General features: G+C 49.7%; 1 protein-coding gene across 2 annotated transcripts in view; it reads left to right on the forward strand.

Annotated features, from left to right (window-relative positions):
* TBCD (tubulin folding cofactor D) overlaps nt 1-22,984 on the forward strand; it is a 174,278-nt gene that overhangs the window by 12,891 nt on the left and 138,403 nt on the right. For both annotated transcript variants that reach the window (XR_003005411.1, XM_024760761.1), the window contains exons 3-7: nt 1,264-1,361; nt 2,331-2,432; nt 3,695-3,841; nt 6,001-6,056; nt 12,524-12,656. Coding sequence is in view for 1 of the 2 variants with exons in the window: in XM_024760761.1 (XP_024616529.1) it covers nt 1,264-1,361; nt 2,331-2,432; nt 3,695-3,841; nt 6,001-6,056; nt 12,524-12,656 (536 nt within the window). In the remaining variant the exon portion in view is untranslated. The remainder of the gene's footprint in view (nt 1-1,263; nt 1,362-2,330; nt 2,433-3,694; nt 3,842-6,000; nt 6,057-12,523; nt 12,657-22,984) is intronic.

The raw sequence follows: 22,984 nt of genomic DNA on the forward strand, positions 1-22,984 counted from the left end.
GTGGGATCTTCCTGGGCCAGGGATTGAACCCATGTCCCCTGCATCGGCAGATGGATTCTCAACCACTGCGCCACCAGGGAAGTCCCTCGTCATTTCTGTTGACTGATTTCCCTTCTGTTAGGGGTCACAGCAGTTTTAGTGATATGTCTAGTAAATTTTTAGTGGATCATGGACATTGTGATTGTTATGTTGTTGGGTTTAAGTTTTTTGTCTTTAAAATGTTGAAGTTGGGCAAGACAGTTTAGTTAATTGTATATCATGTATATCCTTTAAGATTTGTTAGGGCAGGTATAGCTTTTTCTCTTGTTTTTCTCTAATTTAGTGTTAATACTAAGGAGAGACATTTCTGGAATGTCTGCTGGTTGCTCTGGGTGCTCAACAAGGGCTCTGCACTCTGGCCTTGTGGAATTTGAATGCCAGCCCTATATGAGCTATGGGAACTCTGCCTTAGTGCTTCCTGGCAGTTCTTACCCAGCCTAGTGGACTAACCACCGTGCCTGTGAAGATTCACCCAAAGATTCGAGGGGACCTCTGCAGACTTCCAGAGCTCATTCTCTGCTTAGATTCCTCTGGCATGCTGCCCTGCAAATTTCAGCTGACTCAGCCTCCTGGAACTCCAGTCTTTGCTATGCTTGAGTCCCCCCGCTCTGCACTGGGTTCTAAAAATTACTTTCTGGTGGACGGCCTGAGTGGCTGTAGATTGCAGTTGGTCTGTTACTGGGTTCTAAAAATTACTTTCTGGTGGACGGCCTGAGTGGCTGTAGATTGCAGTTGGTTTGTTACCATGTGCTGCCTGTTGTTCCAGTGTCTGAAAATATAATTGTCCTGTTCTCTAATTGTTGTTGGTGGTAAGGCAGTTCCATATCAATTATTCCTGTATAACTGGAACTGGAAATCCTTTTTCTTCTGTCTTATTACGTTGGCTAGAACCAGATTGTTACTAGGTCATAGTAGTTGTAGAGGTATTTTCTGTAAAGCATGGTATTAGATATTGATTTGATATAGAATAATAATAAAAAATAAGAATATTTTCCTTACATTTTAAAAGCAGGAATGAATGTTGTATTAACTCTAATGCCCTTTTAGAAACTGTGAAGATGAAAGTGTTTTTTTTTCTTTTGCTCTATTGATACTTTGGATTATATAGATTTACTAATATTAAACCATTCTTATATTTCTAAATAGCCCTTATTTCTTTTGGCATTTTGTTTTAATGTCATGTTGATGTTTAACAGGAAATATTTTATATATGTTTTTCCCTAGAATGGATGATGAACTTGTTGTTGGAATTTGTGCAAGATAAGAAATCTCCGGCTGACCTCGTACATCTGGCTTTTAAATTTCTTTACATCATCACCAAGGTAATATTTACATACCACTTTGTAGTTGACAGAACACTTTCTTAATATACTCGGTCCAGAAGTACCTTCCAAAATGGTATCTCTCAGGAAAGATTGTTCTCATACAAAAGTTGTGGGTTTCATGCTTTCTCTTTTTACCATGTGCTGGGGATCAGATGTTAGTGATCCAGGGGACCCTTTGGCTGAAACAGTGCTTTTCAGCATTGTTTTCTGCGTCTTGTATTTAAATGGATCAAGCACCAGCTAGCCAGAAAGGGACGGAGAGGATATATATACATATATACGTATATATATGTGAGTAACTGAGAAAAGTTTCTTACGAGGAAAAAGGAAATAAACTTGGAAGTGGAAGTGCTTCTCAGATGTGGATGTGCAGATAGCTTTTCAGGGATCTTTTTATGATGCAGATTCTGAGTAAGTGGGTCTGCTGTGAGGCCGGATATTCTGTATTCTTACAGGCTCCCAGGTGATGTGTGTGCTGGCTCATACGTACCATGGGAGAGACTTGGCCATCTCGGCTGGGGTTTTGCTTCTGTGGGGCCTGCTGTGTGGTGGAGGGAGGCCTGGGTGCACACTCCTTGCCCTCAGTTAGTCGAATGCAGGGTCTCTCCTGAAGGTGTAGTGCCACCGCATTTCATGGAAACCTTAATGAATTTGGGACCTTCTGGGTTCCCGAGGACTTATTCCTCATAATCAAGGTAGAAGCAAAATTTGTTGGTTTGTAACATAGCTATATTTCTGATGAACCAAGATTGGTTGGTCAGATTGGGACAACATATTTATGAAATGATTTAAGAAGTAAAGGTAGCTTTCTTATTGTTCAGTCTCACTAAGTTGTATCACTGTAATGTGATGTAATTCTCTTTGATCATTGGGTGGCATAGGTGGTGATTTTTGGTAATAGAGAAAAAAATAATTTTGCTACTTTATTTTCTAATTATATAATAATTCAATGTCTTTATTTGATAGGTTCGAGGATATAAAACATTTCTTCGTTTATTTCCACACGAAGTAGCTGATGTGCACCCTGTTTTGGATATGTTTACAGATCAGAATCCTAAAGACCATGAAGTGAGTGTCCCTTTCCTCCTCCTCTTCATTTCCTGTCCCCCCGACTTATTCCCTGGTTTTCCCTGCTCCTGCACTGGCAGCTTCCTTTCCTGTTTCCTTCAGTTTTATCTTATACTATTTTGTGTCATTCCCTCTCTTTTCAGTTTTTCCTTTGGCTTTCTCTTTTTATGTATGTTACTTTAAGTTATTTTATTTAAAAAAATGCCCTTTATAAAGAAAACAATAAACCTCCATACAGTGTGATGATAACCATATCATCATTCAAATTTTTTTAACTTAAAATAGAACTATGTTGGGGGTCCCCAAGACCATCCCAAGTCCAGTGATTTCCTAGGATCACTACAAGAATTGGCATGTAGTCATCCTTATGGCTATGATTTACTACAGCAAAATCAGCAGAGGGAGAAGGCACACGGGGCGAAGTCCAGAGGAAACCAGGAGTGAGCTTCCAGAGTCGTCTCCCCGTTGGGTCACGCAAGGCACTTGTGATTCCGCAGCACCAAGTTGTGAGAACACGTATGAGGTGTTGTCTACCAGGAAGGTCGTAGGGGCCGGCACCCACGATTTCTTTGCGGGCTGGTCATGTGGGTACTCCGCCAGGCACATACTAAAACCCAGAAGGAAAGCAGGTGTTCAGCATAAGCCACATGGTTGGTACAAACGGCCTGGGCACAGAGTGACCCTCATCAGTTAGGGAATGGTGGGAACGTTCCCTGAAAACAGGTTCCCAGATGCCCGCCAGTGGCCAACCTTGCAGTCCAGCGTGCTGGGGAGCACTCTTGGGCACAGGACACGTTCAGAAGGGCACGCAGGTTGTAACTGCAAACTCAGGGAATTGTCTTGCTGTGCATGTGCCCTGCTCTCCTCTGCTTCTCATGCCTCTGATGGGGAGTCTGGGACCAAAGCACAATCTTGTTCTATTGACTCCTCTGTGACTGGAAGTTGAGAATTTTTCTTTATTCTTAAGTCTTATGTTTTTTAAATCTTTTTCTCTGTTTTCCATTTTCTTGAACAGCTGATTGCACGCTGAAGGGTGCCAGTGATGAGAAGCCATTAGACTGACATGTTATGATTTTTCTTTGTTCCTTTTGTTGTTTCTCTTGGCTGCATGCCCCAGGGCATGTGGTGGGGTGCGGTGCTCTGCAGCCTGGCTCCGAGGCCCTGGCGTTTGGAGGCCTGGGTGGGCACTGAGCGGGAGGGGGTAACAGGCCTGCGTGGATGCCCTTGCACAGGAGTTATGTTGCTTTGACTTGGTCCTGTAGACCTGGGAGACCCGCTACATTCTCCTCCTGTGGCTGTCCGTGACCTGCCTGATCCCGTTTGATTTTTCACGCCTTGACGGCAACCTCCACAATCAGCCTGGGCAAGAGCGAGTGTCCACCATGGACCGTATCCTCCAGATAGCAGAGGTGAGTGTGGCTGTGAAGTAATGAGCTGCTGACCAGTGTCCTTTCTCATGCCATTAAGGCTTAATTAGGTACACTTGTGACATTTGTTTATCTCTTCAGCCATTGTTACTGTTTTTCAGTGAAGTGAAATTCCATTTCATAACTTACCATGAAACTGATAATTTCTAAAGGGGTCGGGATGAATTAGCAAATCTCATTTCTCTGTACATAGTGCAGATACTCTTTTTTTTTTTTTTTTTTTCTTTGCGGTACGCGTGTCTCTCACTGCTGTGGCCTCTCCCGTTGCGGAGCACAGCCTCTGGACGTGCAGGCTCAGCAGCCAGGGCTCACGCTTCACAGCATGTGGGATCCTCCCGGACCGGGACACGAACCTGCGTCCCCTGCATTGGCAGGCGGACTCCCAACCACTGCGCCACCAGGGAAGCCCAGTGCAGATACTCTGATGATAGCTTAGAAGAGGTTTCAGGGGGTAATGGTAAGACAAATTAAAGGTCCATTTAAAATCTAATTTTTAACATTCCATAAATAATACATGATCATTGTAGGAAAATCAGAAAATAAAAAGAAGCAGGAAAAATATTAAGGTGAAATCTCTCAAATACCTAGAGATAACACTTGTGTTTTTTTTTCAAACTTCTCCTGATACAGATGTTATGTGTGTAGACATAGATTATTGTATTATCTTTTGCTGTGGAAAATATTACCCTGAACTTGAGTGGTTTAACACAGCACACATTCTTTATCTCACAGTTTCTGTGGGTCAGGAATCTGGCTGTGGCTTCGCTGCGCCCTGTCCTTCGAGCTCTCCCCAGGCTGCAGGCAGAGCTCGCCTGGGGGCAGGTCGCTTCCAAGCTGTCATGGTCATTGCAGGAGTCAGATCTCGAGGGTGTTGGCCAAGGGCTTCAGTGCTTTGCTGGCTGTTTGCCACTCGGAACCCACCCTGCGCCCCCAACGATGGCAGCTTATTCTGTGAAAGCCAGCAAGGGGCAGGGGCTGTAGCAAGATGCCTGTCACACTCATGTGTGGCCCAATCATGGAAATGACATCCCACCCCCTGCTGAATTCTCTTGGTTAGAAGCAAGTCAGCGTGTCCTCCAACCTCATGGGAGGGATTACACGGAACGTGGGCACTGGTGGGAAGGACCAGGGCCCATCTTAGAGCCTGACCCTGACACTTACTTATACTAAGCTTCTTTGAGCACCTGCTGTGCGCCAGACACTCCCCAGGCAATCCCACTAAAGGCTTTTTCATACATTAACTCCTTTCATCCTACTTAATGAGGCAGTTCACTGTTTTTAATCCTCATTTTACTGAAGAGGCAACAGGTGTAAAAATAAGTGACTTAGCCCGCTCACTCTCTCACGTGCGGTGGATCTAAACTTGAACCTAGGGTTTGGCTCCCTGCCTGTCCTTCACAGTGCTCCGCGCGGCCCCTGTGTACTAGGGCCCCTGGTGTCCTGCTGTTCTGGGACCTGCTTTTCCCCTGAGCAGGACTGTCTGAATGTCTTGTGTCAGTAAGTAGACGTCTCCCTCAGAGTCTTTAAGGGACAAGGTGCTCCACTGTGTCTTCATTTCTAAAATAGTCTTTTTTAGATAGGTGGATTGTTTCTAGCTGTGTTCCATTAACCCTTTGGGTGCTTGTCTCCTAAGTGGGATTGCCTGGGGAGAGGACCTAATTTCTAACAATTTGTCCTCCAGAAAATAGATCTTTTAAGTGTATCATTTGGAAAACAGTTGAGATGAGAAGTGGAAACCTCTTAACGTGTAATTATTGCGTTAAACTTCGGCCCTCCTGTGTCTGAGCAGGGCTTCCTAGCTGCTGTGAATGCCAGAGTGCTGGTGGGTTCCAGGAGTGTTCTGTGCACACTCTGGGTAACAACATACACTCTTCATTTTTCTGCTGCTTTTGCAAATGTGGGTTTCAAGGGGTGTAACCACATGCTGTATGAGGATTGGGCACTTCCTGAGGGTGAGCACACATGTGGCAGCTGCAGCCCTGAGTTCACGTTATGAGTGGTTCGTGCAGCTTTGGAATCTGCCCTCTGTCCGTGAGCCTGGGCTCTTGTGGAGCTGCTGAGTGTGGGACCAGGTGGCTGAGTGGGTCCCTGAGGTCTACATCGTGTGTTTAATGGTGCCTGTCCTTTACGCTTCCTTGTAGTCCTACCTGGTCGTCAGCGACAAGGCCCAAGACGCAGCTGCTGTCCTCGTGTCCAAGTAAGTGCTTTCTGAGAAGGTTTACTGTCTGTTACTGTGTATGTCTGTTGTCATCAGAGAGGATGTTGGGATGATAGGCTTGGGGAAGTCTTTGCTGTCCTGAGGACTCTGCTGCTTTCCTTGAGGGAACCCAATGCTGTTTGGGTGCAGGAAACCTCTGAACCTGATGTGATCACTGACAGTGCTGGTTAGGGGCTCAGGGTCACCTGACGCTGGGTTAGGAGCTCCTGGGCCCGTCAAGGGAGCGCAGATTTAGAACAGGTGTAGCAGTTTCGCAGGGGCCAGGCCTCCCCTCTGGGGGAGGGGGTTGGCAGTTAGAAGAGCCTTTGGAAGTCACTTAGAAAGCAGTCCACACCATGGTTTGTGGAGATCATGGGCTGTGATTGCGTCATTGTGGCTTGGGATAAAAATCCCCAAACATCCTGTGTTAACTAAAAACAACAGGCTGTGCCTGAAACAGGCAAAGATGGGTTTATCTGATGAGCTGGGTAAGATGACCCAGGCAGCAGGGCCTGGAGTCTCCAAAAAAGTGCCAAAGACACATGTGAAAGCTGAGTAGACTTGTTTCATGAAATGTGAGAATGGAAGAAAGCAGTTTTTCTAAATTAATCTTCTTCATGACATGTGATTTAAAGTATGTATATAGCATAAACGAGTTAGAAAATTTGGCTTTTTTTCCCCTCTACATTTGTGAAAGTTAAAAATTGGCTCTAAAAGCTTTTGGATGTTTTGATCGGGAAAACAGGGCAGCGCCTCCTTCAGGGTCACCTTCTCTTAGGTGTGTAGCCATGACCTTGCACAAGGTGGGAAGAGACATGCTTGATTTATGGGGCAGTTGAGGGCATTGGTGAGGTATTTGTGAAAGTACTGGCTAAACAAGAGGGCAGAGCCTAAATGCGAGAAGCTGATTTTAGGAGTGCGGAAGGAAACACCTGAGCTCATCTGCGATGCTTACCCTGGGGGAGGAGAAACTCACTGACAGAGGCTTCTCATGGTTTTGACAAAGAATGGAAAAGCGTGGCTTTCTTTCTAACTGTGAAAGTAATCATGTGTACTCAGGAAAATAAAGAAAAGTAAAAAAGTACAAAATAAAACTCACATGTACTGTCATCCCCAGAGATGTAACTGCTCTGTCTTTGTCCCCCACTGCCCATGGCATGTTGGTCTGTGGCCCATGGGTACACTTGCAGGGTTGTTTCAGGTGCTGGCAGGCAGGCCTGGAGCTTTGGTCAGTCTTCCAGATGCAATTATGGTGTGATCTATTCTTCCTCCAACCCCACTGTACGTGTGGACTTTTTGTTAGTAAAATTAGCGCCGCCTGGGACACTCTACATGAAACTTTGTACTGTTCTGATTGGCTGTATTTTCTCTTTCCAGTTTTTATTTTTTTTGTATTTATTTATTTTTGGCTGCGTTGAGTCTTCGTTGCTGTGCGCAGGCTTTTCTCTAGTTTTGTGGTGAGCGGGGGCTACTCATTGTTGCGGTGCGTGGGCTTCTCATTGTGGTGGCTTCTCTTGCTGTAGAGCATGGGCTCTAGGCCTGTGGGCTTCAGTAGTTGTGGTGCACGGGCTCAGTAGTTGTGGCACACGGGTTTAGTTGCTCCGCGGCATCTGGGATCTTCCCAGACCAGGGGTCAAACCCGTGTCCCCTGCACTGGCAGGCGGATTCTTAACCACTGTGCCACCAGGGAAGTCCCCCTTCCAATTTTATTGAGATATAATTGACATCCAGCACTGTACAAGTTTAAGGTGTACAGCATGAGGATTTGACTTACATACATCATAAGATGATTATCACAGTAGGCTTAGTGAACATCCATCATCTCTTATATAGATACAAAATTAAAGATACAGAAAAATATTTTTTCCCTTGGGATGACAACCCTTAGGATTTACTCTCCTTTTTTTAAATTGAATGAAAGATTCTTTAAATTCTAAACTGCTTTACAACTTTCAAAAGTTTCACACACATGATTTCATATAATCTCATAATAATCCCTTTTCCCCATACCCCTTTATTGCCTCTCCCCCCAGGGTTTACTCTCAGCAGCTTTCATGGATAACATAGAGCAGCGTTCAATATATTTATCATGGTGTACGTTACAGACCTAGTACTTATTTATCTTACAGCTGGAAATTGGTACCTTTTTGACTGCCTCCCTCCAGTTCCCCCTTCCCCACCCCTGCCTCTGGTAACCACAAGTCTGATCTTTTGTATGAGTTTGTTTGATTTCTGATTGGTTCTTAGGAATGAATTCCTAGAAGTGGAATGAACATTCTAGGGTTTTTTTTTTTTTTTTTTTTTTTTTTTTTTTGGGGTTTTTTTTTTTTTTTTTGCGGTACGTGAGCCTCTCACTGTTGTGGCCTCTCCCGTTGCGGAGCACAGGCTCCGGACGCGCAGGCTCAGCGGCCATGGCTCAACGCGCCCCGCCGCTCCGCGGCATGTGGGATCTTCCGGGATCGGGGCACAAACCCGCGTCCCCTGCATCGGCAGGTGGACTCTCAACCACTGTGCCACCAGGGAAACCTCATTCTAGGGGTTTTAAATGCAGCTACTGGAAAGGTTGAACCAGTCGGAAGTCTCCTTTTCCCCATATTTAGCAACACTGCATGTGATCTTACAAATGTTTACTAAATTTGTTAAATGAAACATCTTTATTGTTTATTATCTTTTATTACCAGCAGTACTGAGGGTTTGGTAGAGTTCTGCTGAGCTTGACCTGGTGGAGTATTGCACCTGTGGGGTGGGGGAGGTGAAACCCTAAACCCTTCTTCCCTCCCTGGTGTCCACCAGAAAGGCGGCAGCTGGAGACCCTGGCTGCCTGTCCACTGCTGAAGGGATGCTCCCCCGCCATCTAGTGGTCGGACGAGCAAGTGTTCGTGAGGTTGAGGCCCGTTTTCCACCCAGCTCCTGCCCGTTTGCCAGGTTGTAGGTGCAGCCAGTTTTCCTCAGTTCTAGAGAGGGCGGATGCCCTCAGGTCCTAGAGCTGCTCTGAGTATCCCACCTCACGGACGGGTTCTGACTCGCATATTTCTGTCTTTTTTGGTGGGTTGTTAACAGTGAGGCCCTGGGTGTGAAGGGTGGTCACATGTGGCCTTTGTCCCCGCTGGCATCTGTCTTCTGATATTTCACGAGGGAGCTGCCTGTCTTACTCTCTCTGCCGTCAGCTTTGATTGCTTCCTCTTACCATGTGCAGTTCTGGAGCCGCACCTATTTCCTTTCATTAACTGGAACCTTTAAACATCAGCTGCATTTTCTGTAACTTTGATGTTACATTTACGCCAAGACATGTGGATATGACTGTTATTTTACAGAAACTCTTCCGTGGAAAGATATGCCTTTATTCTTATTGATTACATTAATTTAAAAAAGATATTTTTAATCTAACTGTAAAATCAAGGTATGCTCCAAGTAGAAAAGTTGGAAATTTTGGAACATAGAAAATTAGGAAAACCCCACACGTCTATAATTATAATACACAATACATGTGTTGTATTTTTTTGGTGTTTTTCTGTGCTGTTATTGTATGGAGTTTGCACAGCACAATCTCTTTGAGTTAGCACCTGCTTTTTCACTTAATTTCACGTTAGCGTTGATTAAATGGCTCCTTTAGATTCCACTGTTTTTAGTTACTCTGACCAGCTTTCTCACGTCCTTCCTCTTATAAGCAATGACGTAATGACTAGCTTTGGGTGTAAACCTGTTTTGGTATTTGGGATTATTTTCTTAAGCCAGGCCCTTAGAGGTGGACTTCTGAGTCACAGGACACAAGGACATTGTTGAGTCTATACACCTGTCGCTGGGTGACTCTTGGGAGCGTGTTTTCAGGACTTCTGCAGTCATGGGCAGCCTCAAGAACAACCCTCTTCCCCCAGTTGGATTGTGCATTGTTTTGTTTATTACTAACATTTAGTTTGTATTTCACTGATCGCTGGTGAGCTTTTACACATTAGTCTTATTTCAGACATCGTATGTCCCGTGTAGTGACCTGATTTCTAATATCTGTGGGCTTCTTGGTGCTTTTTCTCCAGTAGTATGAGCTTTCTCTGTGAAGGATGTTAGCTAGAGGAGGGTGTGATACTTCCTCCAGTGGGTTGGTAGCCTTTTACTTTCTTCTTTGGATTAAAGTTTTAATTCTAATGTCAAAATAGTAACTTTTTCCCTTTTATTTATTTAGTTATTTTTACTTTTATGCTTGAAGGCTTACCCTATTAAGAGATTTTACAAAGAATCATTTATATTTTTCTACCTTTTTATTGTTTAATATAGAATTATTAATCCATTTGGAATTTCTTTTGGTATAGGATATATGATAGATTTTTTCCTTCTTACAGGTAACTAAATTCTGTCACCATTTTGTGAATATTTAACTTTTCCATTAATTAATTTAAAAACACACACAAAGTAAGTTCTTACATAAAATAGGGTTTGTCACTTCACCCGTACTGTTTCACTCTCAGACCAGATACTCTGTGGTAACAGTACTGACAAGGGTCTGGAGCAGCAGTGTGTCCCACTGGTGTTTTGCCCTTTGTCCCTCTGGTAGGTCTAGTCCTGTAGTTAAGGTTTTGCTGATCACTCTTGTGGAGATTACCTTCCTGAGAGAAAGACAGTGGGGTCTCTAAACACCTGCACATGTTAGCTGAGTTCCACATTGAAAGTAGATGTAGTCTGTGATGTAACTTTTCCTAAAAGGGAAGGAAGTGTAGGATTCAGAGATCTTTCAGTTTGTGTTGAAGGGTCTCGTTCTGTGTGTTACATCTGTGGGATAGGTATTTTCCATTTTTGCTTATCTGTACTTCTGGACCTCTGCTGCGAACATAACATTTTCTTTTTTAGAGAGAAAAATAAAAAATATAAAATAACCTATTTGCTTAAATCTTTCAAAGGAGCCTTAGGTTTTTACTGTAATTTGGAAACTCACCTTGTGTGATTTTGCCCAGGAATGGAAGTTGGCCGCTACAGGCTGCACACAGAACATCAGCCTCCTGCCTGCTCAGCAGATGAGTGGGTGGAGGAAGCAGGGTGCGTGGCCCCTGAGTGGCTGGCGCTGTGACTCACGTCTCCAAGTTGGGGCTTGGGTCCCAGCAGGGCCGCTTACCAGCCCTGTGGGCCGTTCTGTGCCTGTGACCTCGCCTGTCCTGAGGGCCGCCCCACGGCAGGTGCTGTGCCTGCCCACATGCAGGGTGAGTGCCAGCCGGCTGTTGTCTTCAGGTTGAGGATCAGGTCACTGTAGGTGTGATCCGCCCCCTCCAGAATCAAGGGGTTTTAAACAGGGCCAAGGACATTGAGATAGGGTATATAATACCAGTTATCCATTTTAGATGATCACTCTGAGGTGCAGATTTTATGAAATTCCTGGGCCCTCTTCTCAGACCCGCCGTAACGCAACTTCTTGGCCGGCGGGGGTGGCATGTGAGTTCGCCTTTGTAACCAGCATCCTAAAGTTTGGTAAATCCTCGGTGACCAAGTCTCTGGATGTGTACCCTGATCGGGGTGGGCGAAGACAGTTGTGGCAGCTTTGTTTTACTGACACGGAGACCTTCTACATGGCCGCAGTGTAATCCCTGCGCTGGCTGAGCATCTCGCGTGGGGCGGTGGTGGCTGTTTTGAGGGAAGAGGGGCCTGTGGGGGCTTCTGGTCAGGACAGGAGGCTCCTGCAGGGGTGCAGAGGACAGTGCCAGGCATGTCGAGTGCTGCCCCCAGGGTAGTGCCACCTGGCGTGTTTCTGTGGTATTGGTGCCGAGCCCTCTCTGGGTGTGGTCTGTGGGGCCAGCTAGGGGAGCGAGAGGTCCTCACGGGTCACCTCCCGCGACGCTGTCCCTGTGCCTGCTGTCCTCCCCTCACTCAACTGTTTCCTTCTCATTGTTTGCCTGCTTCCTCTGTTTCTGCCCCAAGACTGCAAGCTCCCCTAGGAGGGCAGGGGCTCAGCCTGAGTCACAGAGCTGGGGGATGGGTGTGTGCACTGGTTGGAGAGAGTGCCGGCCCAGACCAGTGTACAGGAGGGTGGGCGAGAGCCAGCATTCCGGGAGTGCAGCACTGAGCAGATGCCTGCGGTGGGGACGATGGGGCCGTGGACACAGCTGGAGCTCTGCATGGCATGTGCAACAGAGAGGATGGGGAAGGAGTCCCATGGCAGATGCAGAGAGGGAGGTCGCAGGTGGCAGCATGGGGTCCCAAGGTGAAGGGATACAGAGTTGGGCTGAAGAGTGGGCGTGGGTGGGCTCAGGTGAAGGTGGTCCCATGCTACACAGGGTCTCAGGATGAGGGGGCTCAGGAGGCGGGAAGGAGGTGGGAAGTGTGTGGGGGTGGGGACTGTGTGAGACCCCAGAGAGGTGGTGGTGGGAATTGCCACCTGAGAGCCAGGGTCTTAGGTTGGAGAGTGGCAGTGGGCCAGGAAAGGGTGAGCTCTTGGCAGCTGGGGCCTCGCTCGAGCTGTCACCTACCTGTCTGTCCCCTTTTGGCAGGTTTGTCACGCGGCCCGACGTTAAGCAGAAGAAGATGGCGAGTTTCCTGGACTGGAGCCTATGCACTTTGGCCTGCTCCTCCTTCCAGACGATCGAGGGGGTCATCGCCATGGACGGGATGCTGCAGGCCCTGGTAAACACTGTCCCAGTGGTGCAGGGCGGTCAGCAGTCAGCTTGTGGGGCTGTCAGAACCCTGGGAACAAGCCCTGTTTACCTTGGTTTCGTGGGGAAGTGGTTGGAATACAGGAGGAGATGTTGAACCCCGACAGAACAGTGAACACGGTTTCTTTTCTCTGCTGGTTTGCACTGGGCCCTGTGACTGAGTGCTGGCCCTGCATTGTTAGCGATGGGCTTTCTGCTCTGGGGAAGGGGGTGGACTGGTGGCCCTGCGCATCGCCGCCAGGGGGCACCAGTGCCTGCAGAGCTGGAGCCAGCAGGCAGGTAGGGGCGTGTCCTCCTCGAGCTTCCTGCTGCTCAGATGTGTTACAGAGAAAAATGATTGGAACCAGCTTGAAGGAAATAAGGCAGGTGGTTTGAAATTTGGTCTTGTTCAGATACTCAGGGTATTTGTAACCACTGTACTGAGCGCAGACCTGGCCCCTGGCCTGAGAGCTCCCACCATTTCCTGGCTGCCTGCTTTGCTTGTCTGGTGGTGCCTTTTCTAGGAGGAAAGATCAATTGAGTTTAATTGGTTAAACTCTGCAGGGGAGGGGAGGCTGCCACACTTGATGCTCTGGGATCAGGGCTCCCCCGCCACCGGGCCTTGTGGTCCTTGCTCTTTCATTGCAGTGGGTGTGATTCCATCCTTGCCCTTGTCTCTGAAGCTGGAGAGCTCAGGGCCCACTCTGAGGAGAGCAGGGCATTTGGACTATGTTTAAATGGTGGCGTTTGGGCCGTGACTCAGCGTGATGTCGTCTTCTTGGGTGTCATCCCATCTCCTTTCCTTGGCTGTTGCAGGTTCTGGCGGGGTGTAGGAAGGGTGAGGGCCTGGGGGAAGTGGGGCTGTTGGTGTCATGTCCTGGGGCGGAGGGACAGGAGGTGGGAGGATCGGAGAGGACAGTCCTCCTCCCTGCCTGCCCTGCACTTAGAATGTTCTCTCATCTGTGTCTTTTCATTTATGATGCCATTGTCTTCAGGAAGGATTGGCATTTAAATGATGGGGGTATCTCAAGACGTTTTAAAAAGAAACCTGGAAAAATAAAACATGTTCCTGTAGTCTGATGAGGTGATCTGTTTATTCATGTGTCCTTTCATTCTGTAAATAAATGTGATATGTTATACTTACAATGGTTTTTAAAAAGTTGAGATGTAATTCACATAATTCACCTTTTTAAAGTATATAAGTTCAGTGATTATTTTGTATATGTACAGGGTACAACCATCACCACTTGTCTAATTCCAGAATACTCTCATCACCCCTAAAGGAAACCCCACACGCATTAGCAGTCCCTCCCTGTTCCTCCCCTGCCATCCCCCAGCCCCTGGCAACCAGTGATCTACTTTCTGTCTCTCTGGGTTTGCTTATTCCGGACATTTCATACAGTGGAATCATGTGCAGTGTGACTTTTTGAGTCTGGCTTCTTTCCTTTAGCATCATGTGTTCACGGTTCCTCCACATTGTAGCCTGTGTCAGTGCTTTGTTCCTTCTTACGGTCAATACTCCACTGTATGGGAATTCTTAGTTACTCTGAATAACACTGATCTGAAATTTTGTATATAAGTTTTTGTTTGAGCATATATTTTCAATTTCCTTGCTACAGTAGTAGCAACAGTTTTTTTTTTTTTTTTAAGTTTAACAATTTATTTAAAATTTATTTTATTTTTGGCTGTTTTGGGTCTTCATTGCTGTGCACGGGCTTTCTGTAGTTGCAGCTAGCAGGGGCTACTCCTCGCTGCGGTGCACGGGCTTCTCATTGCAGTGGCTTCTCTTGTTGTGGAGCACGGGTTCTAGGCGCATGGGCCTCAGCAGCTGCATCACGCGGGCTCAGTTGTGGCTCACAGCTCTACAGCACAGGCTCAGAAGCTGTGGCGCACGGGCTTAGTTGCTCTGCAGCATGTGGGATCTTCCTGGACCAAGGCTCGAACCCATGTCCCCTGCATTGGCAGATGGATTCTCAACCACTGAGCCACCAGGGAAGCCCCAGTTTAACAATAATTTAAATATTTTTTCTGTGTTTCTGAGGTTTTAAAAAAATTGTTATGGCTGGCGCACCTGTGATATTGATGGAACACAGGTATCAGCCTGAGCCTGTAGGTGGCTCTCGTTCCAGCTGCATGTGTGGGGAGGTGCTTAAGGAGGACTTTATTGCTATGATGGGGGCCAGTGCTGGAGGTGTCTGGCCAGGAATGATGCTGAGTGTTGACAAGAGGGGAGCGGGTGGTCCTGGTCACCAGGCCATCGCTGCAGGGGTCCTGGGCGGGCAGGGGAGGGAGGTAGTGCAGGGCATCCAGCCCTGGTGAAGGATGGGTGGATGCAGCTGAGATGGTTTATTTGAAAGTTTGAGTGTAAGTGGATTCTTAGTTTTTTGTATGAGTCACATTGAGAAGTCTTAGGTCACAGAGAAACAAGGGTCTGACGAACACAGCCAAGCCTGTCAGTCCACTTGGCCTTGCAGGGTAGACCCGCCCAGACGCTGGTGCTGCTTCCTGACTCACTTTTGTCCTGCTTTAGACCTCCTTCCCCCAGTCTGGAATCTGTGTCCTTGACAGGCTCCTGGGGTCTCCTGCCAGGCCCCCCTGGCCTGGAAGCTGCCTCTCCAGAGGCCATTGCTGTGTTCAGGTCAGGGTAGCTGAGCCGCAGGTGCCTCCACCATGGGGCTGGAGCCAGCAGTGACCACCCCTGGGGCGTGCAGCTGGCGAGGCCTGTGTAACCCCTGCCTGGACTGGCAGCGGCAGGCCTGTGTGTTCAGGCCACCAGCGAGAGTCCTGGGGGCGCCAGTGCTTTTTTTTTTTAACGTTTTTGATCCTCTTACTGCTTGTCACTAGGTTGTTCCCAAGTTTTTTTAAAAAATTAATTTATTTTAACTTATTTTATTTTTGGCTATGGTGGGTTTTCATTGCTGTGTGTGGGCTTTAGTTGCGGTGAGCGGGGGCTACTTTTCATTGCGGTGTGAGGACTTCTCACTGCGGTGGCTTCTCGTTGCAGAGCACGGACTCTAGGTGCCCGGGCTTCAGTAGTTGTGGCTTGCGGGCTCTAGAGCTGAGGCTTAGTAGTTGTGGTGCACAGGCTTAGTTGCTGTGCGGCATGTGGGATCTTCCCAGACCAGGGCTTGAACCTGTGTCCCCTGCATTGGCAGGCGGATTCTTAACCACTGTGCCACCAGGGAAACCCTGTTCCCAAGTTCTGTTCCTTCTTCCCTGGGTGGGGCACAGGCGTTGGCAAGCCCGCTGCTGCCCTCCTGCTGGCCCCTTCACTGGCCATGAGTGGGGAAGTGCTTTTTATTGGGACATCTCCCCGTTTGACACTCAGGAGGAGAGAAGGCCTCCATTTTCTCTTCCTCCTGAGGAATAAAATGATTTTCCCAAATGCTTAGCAAAGTTGAACCCTGTGTCCCTGCCCGCTTGTTGGCCCAGAGCAGGAAGCCCTGCGGGGCCGAGGCCCTTCGGCAGCCGCACCCTGGAGCTGTCGGGGAGATGCGCTCTCAGTGAGGGTATCACCTGGTGTAAGAGCCCTGCCAGGGGAGGGGAGGCCTGGCCCTCCCACAGCTCCCAAGGCAGGCACATCCTTCTGGAGCCTTCAGAAGCCCAGTGCTTCCTCTGGAAAACCCAGGTCTTTCTGGAATCATGCATGTTCTTTCCTTTTTTTTGAAGGAGAAATTTGGTTTAATTGCTGCTACTGCCGCCTGGGCAGGAGGAGACAGTGTTGGTGCTGAACTCTCCCGGGCGGGAGCGGTTTCGCCATGAGCTTGTCAGACCTGAACGGGGAGGCTGGGTGTCCCCTGTGCATGATGAAACCTGCAGGTGTGCTGTGCTTCAGGATTGCGTCTGCCTCCTTCGATGCACTTGGCTTCATTCTATCCACCTGCTCATTAGTGTGGGTTAGGCGAAACAGGTGGACTTGTAACAAGTACCATCGAAACTGGCGATTCATTTTTACTTCCCTTGAAGCCTATTCGTCTTGCAGGGATGATTTTTAACCCTCTGGCAGGGAAATAAGTGTTTGGCAACTTCATTTCATTGGAAGGCCTCTTTACTGTAGATCTTTGAAACACCCTTTGGTTTAGTCCCTCTTTAAGCATTAGGATTAATGGAAATCTAGGAAATTCAAGGAAGGGAAACACAATATTGAAAATTGAGGCTGGTGGCCATTTGAACTTGCTGCACTCCGCTCACACTGGCAGGCATGCTGTCTCCGCTCTGGCTCCTCAGATTAGAGACTGACTGACAGGTGGCTCTGTGTGCTTCCCGAGGGCGGGCAGCGGACGGGGGCGCGACATTCTGTTTGCCAGCTGCTGGGGTTGTCCCCCCTTCACAGTGAGGGTTCTTCTGTCCGTTCTGTCAGTGTCACAAGTACACCTTGTTAAAGGGTAAAGCAGTCACAAACAAGATTAAAGAGCAGGGAAGTGAAGACAGCAGATGCCCACAGTCCCACAGCCTGAGCCCCTTGTGGGGAGGGCGGGGGCCCTGCTTTGGCACGTGGTTTAAGGACGTGGAGGAGCCTCGTGTCCAGGTCAGGGTGGCTGTCGAGCAGGTGGCCCGCACCCTCTGACGGGCAGGCTGCACCCCGGATGCACGCCCCAGACTCCAGACGTGGTTAGCTCTGTCCCCCAGGGAGGAGCGGGTCCTACAGCAGCACCTGAGATCCCAGCGGGGGCAGCGCCTCTCCATGCCCCTGTCTGTGGAAGGGAAGCAGCAGGCCTCTGGACTCAGCGTGGCGTGAGCTCACCCCTGAACTTGAAGAGAAGGCACTTGCTTACCCAGAACATTTCTCATGTGGCTTTGATTCCTCTTCTTTCAGGATTCTTTGGGAACGGCACCCTGTGGTTTCATTAAAGTTGTTTGGCTAGAGGACAAGTTAACCAAACTGGGCTTTTTAGTCATAGCACTTGCCTGGGGCAGGGTTTCCAGTGGAGGAAAACGTGGTAGAGCCATTTGAATGTGAGCATTTTCAGGGTGTGGATGTTTATGTAATGTTCGTGTGCTCCTATAGGATTCAGGTGAAATAAGTCATCCTCAGTTTCCTTGGGGGTCTAAGCTGTGGAGCAGCCAACTCTGAGGCTGCTTTAATCTCACGTGACTCTGTTTTATGCATGGCGGGCTGCCCAGTGCACGGGTCTTGTTAGAACACGCACTGTGTGAGGCTTGTCTCCGTTCACCGGCGGCCTGGTTTGTACACCTGCTGTGTGATGGGGTGACGTGTCCTGCTGGACAGGTGTGTGCTTGCAGGCAGCCAGCCTGGGCCCACGCTTGCACGGGAAGGGGCTTAGCCATCGCAGTGCCTTCGCCTCTTGGATGAGACAGACACAGAGCGCTGTGCTCTGTGAGACAAATGCAGACTGCTTGGCCAGTGTCCCTCCACTGTGGTGCCCCACCTCGTAGCCCCCACTTACCTGGCTGCCTGGCCACCCTCACCTGCCCTCCAGCGCAGGGTCCCTCAGGCTCTGTCTGTGCCCGACTCTCCACTGACCCTAGTCCTTGGTCCCAGAGCCCTGGTTCTGTGCACCTGCTGTGCTTCAGGCTCCGCACTGTGGCTTTTCCCCTCCTCCTGCCTGAGTTGCGAGTGAGACCCAGCCGCAGAGGAGGATGCTGGCCGGGCTGGCTGTGCTCTCACAGGCTAAGTCCAGGGCCGAGCCCCAAGGTGGGGAGGTGGCTTGAGGCGTCTCCGCGGCCCCGCCCTCCTTTACTGGTCCGGTGCTCCCTGGGCTGTGCTGGCCGCTTCCCTGGCCCATCAGCCACGCTGTCCAGGGTCCTCTCGGCCATCTGCCTGCTGCTGCCCTCCCTCCATTCAGGGGCTGGCCCAGTCTGGAGGGTCCCTCTGGGCAGTGACAACCGCCTCTGGGTGTTCTGGGTCCCATGCTGCTTTCTGCTGCCCAGGTCGCCTGCCCTGTCAAAGCCCGTCAGTGGGCTCAGCTCTGCCCATCTGGTCCCAGGCGAGGTTCTTCCTCCCTTTCCTCCTTGTGTCTCCTCTTGTCTCACTTCCGCACAGAGCCCCCTCCTCCCCCTGGGCTTGGCACCAGAGCACGACCCCTGCCACTTCCTGCGTCCGAGCCAGCTCTTCTCGGGACGCTCCCCTGTGTGTCACAGCCTCCTCCTCTGACCTCTGCTCTGGGAACTTCAGGCTTTATGTTGATCATTTCTAAGTTTCTGTGGCAGGAATTATGCCTTTTGCATCCTTTACACGTCACTTTGTTAGGCAAATAAGAGATGTATGATCAGTGTTTTTGGTACTTGTGAATCGACTGAGAATTGATTTTTATCTGAAGAATCATTAGCACTGAGTAAGTGGTCCTAACAGGGCATGTTCGGGAGGGACTGGAGTCGACTGGTCTGGCTCTCCCTCCAAGATTGTTCCTGCAGGTCTTTGCCATCCTCAGGCTTGCTCTTCCCATAGTGGAGGTCAAGGTGGGGCAGCATCTTTGCTGCCCTTCAGACTGATTCTGACCCTTTTAAGGGAAGAGCTTTTAGCTTTTTTTTGCTACATGGTGTTTGAAATTCCTGTATCGGGGCAGTAGAAAGCCTGCTTGTGCCTGTACCTTTGTGTGGTTGCTCATGGTTTGTAGAGTCTGACCACGCTGTCTTGGGGTGGGTGGGCTGGACGAGGGCCACCCCGAGTGGCCTCCCAGTCATCCGCCCCCTGCCCTGGAAAGCTGGGCCCCTCTGTGTAGTAGGACCACAGGCAGCCCAAACGCTAGGTAGGGTCTAGGAGGGGTCATTTAAACGGGAACATCTTAATGCAGCTTGTTATTAGGATCCTGACTTCCGCGGCGGCTGTTTAGAACATTTGAGGAAGCTGGGTAGATAATAAGGTGGTGGAATACATCGTTATGAGCAGATTGACACCTGAAAACAGGAGGTCACAGTCGTCAAGTGTCCTCTGGGCTCTTGTGCACCGTGCAGCCTCATCTTCCAGACAGGACGCAGGAAGCTGCAGTCAGGGGCTGGGGCGGGGTGGGCCGGGCCGTCTCCCCTCCTGGGAAGGTGTGTGTTTATGATTGGGATTTCACTGTTAGGTTAGGAAAAGATTTAACACATAATGGGAAGATAAAACTAATGTGATTATTTTGATCATTTAAACATTTCTTTTTGAAGTTAATTTTTATTTACATATTTGTGTACTTAAAATCCATTATAGTTTACTTGATATAAGTGTATTTTATCAGAATTGTATTTTTTCATTCTGGGTCCTAGCTGATAATAATCAGCTGTTTATCCTAGCCATTGAAAACTCAATTTCAACACTAAACTTTTTCCACATTTGGAAGTTTTTTGTTTTCCCCTTAGTGTATGCAGTCCTGAGGAAGTAAACCAGGCACCCTCTCGAGAGAACAGATGTCTTGCTGCTTCTTGGGGTGGGAGGTGCCTCTGGTTGGGCTGGCTTGCCCCTCCCCTCCCTCAGGCCTGGTCCTGAGCACAGTCTAGTGGGCATGGCCTTCAGGCCAGTTGTCCTCCTATATTTCTTGGTGATCCCCTGTACAGTTTCAGGTTACTGTCATTTCTTGGGGTGGTGGTGGCCCTCCCCCTCCCTTTTATTTTTGCAAGCCAGTTGTGTGTGTGTGTGTGTGTGTGTGTGTGTGTCGGGGTGGAGGGTGGTGCAGGTGGTGGGGTTCTTCTCCTCTGACCTGCAGGGAAGGGGGGCCTGGAGCGTGAGTTAAGAGAATTCGTCTGTATAGCGCCCTTGGGTGTTACTCAGAGGGCGCCAAGCTGTTGGGCTCTGTTGCCTTCCATGGAAGATTTGGTCCTGGCTCGGCTCTGTGGCTCCAGCAAGGACCATCAGTCAAGCTCTGGAGTGGCGTCCAGCCTGAAACTGTTGTGTCAGTGCTGATGGTCCTTTCTGTTTACGTCTTGTCCCCTTCGTGTGTGCACATCCAGGAACAGCTGTGATACTGGGGCGTGGTCCCCTCTGTTGCCCTGGGACAGGACTCAGGAGCACAGAATGGGGGAGCTTGTCCTGCCTGAGCCCCATCCTGTCTGCTGGTTGGTGTGTTTGTGATGTCACATCTTTCTGAGGGACTGGGAATGGGGCCGTCATGCAGTGAGGTGCCCCTCAGTGCCAGTGCTCATCAGCTCACAGGGTAATTCTTGGGTGCTAGTAAGTGGCACCCCTGAGCCGTGTGGTGTGGGCCCCTTTCTCCCAGGGCCTAGGGTGGAGCTGCTTTTCTTGCCCTTGACTCAGTGGTGCCTTCAGGGGCCTCAGACCAGCATCTCCTGCTTGGCAGCCGGGCGGACTTGCTCTCAACAGCCGACAGCCTGTGATTTATGGCTGGAGAACATGCCCTGGGGAGGGAAGCTGGTTGCATGGTGCAGAAGAGCTGGCTTGGGTGGGTAGTGATCAGAAGGTGTGGTGGTTTAGAGTGATTACTGAGAAATGCATTTGTTTGCACTTTGTGCTGTGCTGGTTTCTAGAACAACAGGAACAGACCTGGCGGTCATCTCTCCTCAGATAGGTGTGCTATGTGGTCTCGTCTCTCTGTGGTGTGATGGCTTGTATGGAGTGTGTGCTTCCAGCTGGTGGTTTTCAGTTGGCTCATGTTTTATGCTTCCATGAAAAATGGGGTACACTCCCCATTTAGTGGTCCGGCTGATGGATCCTCCTGACCATCTGGAGATGAGAGCATTTCTGTCGGCCGCTTCCTCCCGTTGCTGGGGGTCACTGTTCTCTGCACGTGCCGGGTTGGACCGTGTGCTCTCAGGAGGGAAGGGCAGTGAAGACGGCCCTACTTTACGTGGAAAAATAGACTAAGAAACAAAATCAAAGCCCTGGCCCTCTGTGATTTTTGTTCCTTTTCATCCCTTTAGCCCTTCTAGGTCTGTTCATGGGAGAGTCTGTAACTCCTGTGACCTTTGCCTTTGTGCGTACAGAGCACCCCCGCCCCTGGGAAATCCTGTGGGCTTCAAGGTCAGGAAAAGTGTAGGGATAAAAAGAACCCACCTTGGGCTTCCCTGGTGGCGCAGTGGTTGAGAGTCCGCCTGCCGATGCAGGGGACGCGGGTTCATGCCCTGGTCCGGGAAGATCCCACATGCTGCGGAGCGGCTAGGCCCTTGAGCCATGGCCGCTGAGCCTGCGCGTCCGGAGCCTGTGCTCCGCAACAGGAGAGGCCACAGTAGTGAGAGGCCCACGTACCATAAAGAAAAAAAGAACCCACCTTGAACCCATAAAAGATGGGGTATTGGGCCCCCTTTGGTCCAGACAGTGGCCTGCAGCCTGGCCTCGGGGCTGGTCCCCTCTGTGGGGTGGGGACCATGGGGGACTGTCACCATCTGCCCATGCCCAGTGGCGGGCTGTGTCAGTGACAGTTGTCCTGGGAAGTCTTCACTACTTGTTCTTTTCTCTTACTTAGACTTTGTAAGGAATTTGACAAATGAAGGATGTTCATGTGTGAGAGCATTTGGGGCCTTTCCTCGTATTTTAAATTCTTATTATTTATCAGTGAATGAGACCAAAGAGCGTTTAAGTGGTCACCAGGTGCTGTCAGTTCTGTTTCCTGCCATTGCCTGTCCAGCCTCCCTCCCCCTGCAGACCGTCTGCCCTGGTCTAGGTGCCCCACCTCAGCTTCCCGGACGTTGAGAGTGGCCTCCCCATGTGTCCCACACACTGCTGCCGGGGTGGTGCCTGCAGGGTGAGATTTCAGTCCCTCACACGGATCCTAAGGAGGGAGTTGTGTCTGTCGTGGACAAGCCACCCCCTAAGCCTGTGGCTCTGCACGGCAGCTGTTGTGTGTGGATTCTGTGGGTCCTGACAGGCCAGGGCATGGGCTGGGGGGGTGCTTGTCTCTGCCCCTTGCTGCCAAGGGCCTTGCCTGAGAAGCCCGCACTGTGTGGGTGACTAGAAGGGTTAGGCTCAGCTGGGCCTGTGGACTGTGGCTCCTGCGTGGCACCTCTGCATGTGGCTACTGGGTTTCCAGGGAGAGTGTCCCAGGCAGAGGGTCCTGGGCTTGGCAGTCACAGTGTTGCTTCTGCCTGGCTCTGTTGGTTGAAGCAGCTGGAAGACCCCTGGCCCCAGGGAGGGAGGCATTGACCCCAGAGACCCCAACTGTGGAGGGGAGGGGGTCAGAGAACTTGCCACATAGGGTGACCATATGATTTTTATCCACACTATGTATTTGAGAGTAAAAGGAGGCTCTGCTCTATTCATAACAAAGCTGCCAGGAGTGAGGGGGGTGAACTGGCCAAGGTGCCCGTCTGACCCGATGCTCCAGTAGAACAGTGTACCCGCGGCCCGCCTGCATGGGGTGCCCATCGGTAGACCTTGTCCCTGCGCTGAGAGCTGCTGAAGGGAAGCTTCTCTGTGAGGTTTGTTTTTGA

The sequence above is a fragment of the Neophocaena asiaeorientalis genome, unplaced genomic scaffold, assembly GCF_003031525.2.
Source record: "Neophocaena asiaeorientalis asiaeorientalis breed wild unplaced genomic scaffold, Neophocaena_asiaeorientalis_V1.1 scaffold30, whole genome shotgun sequence".
NCBI lineage: Eukaryota > Metazoa > Chordata > Mammalia > Artiodactyla > Phocoenidae > Neophocaena > Neophocaena asiaeorientalis.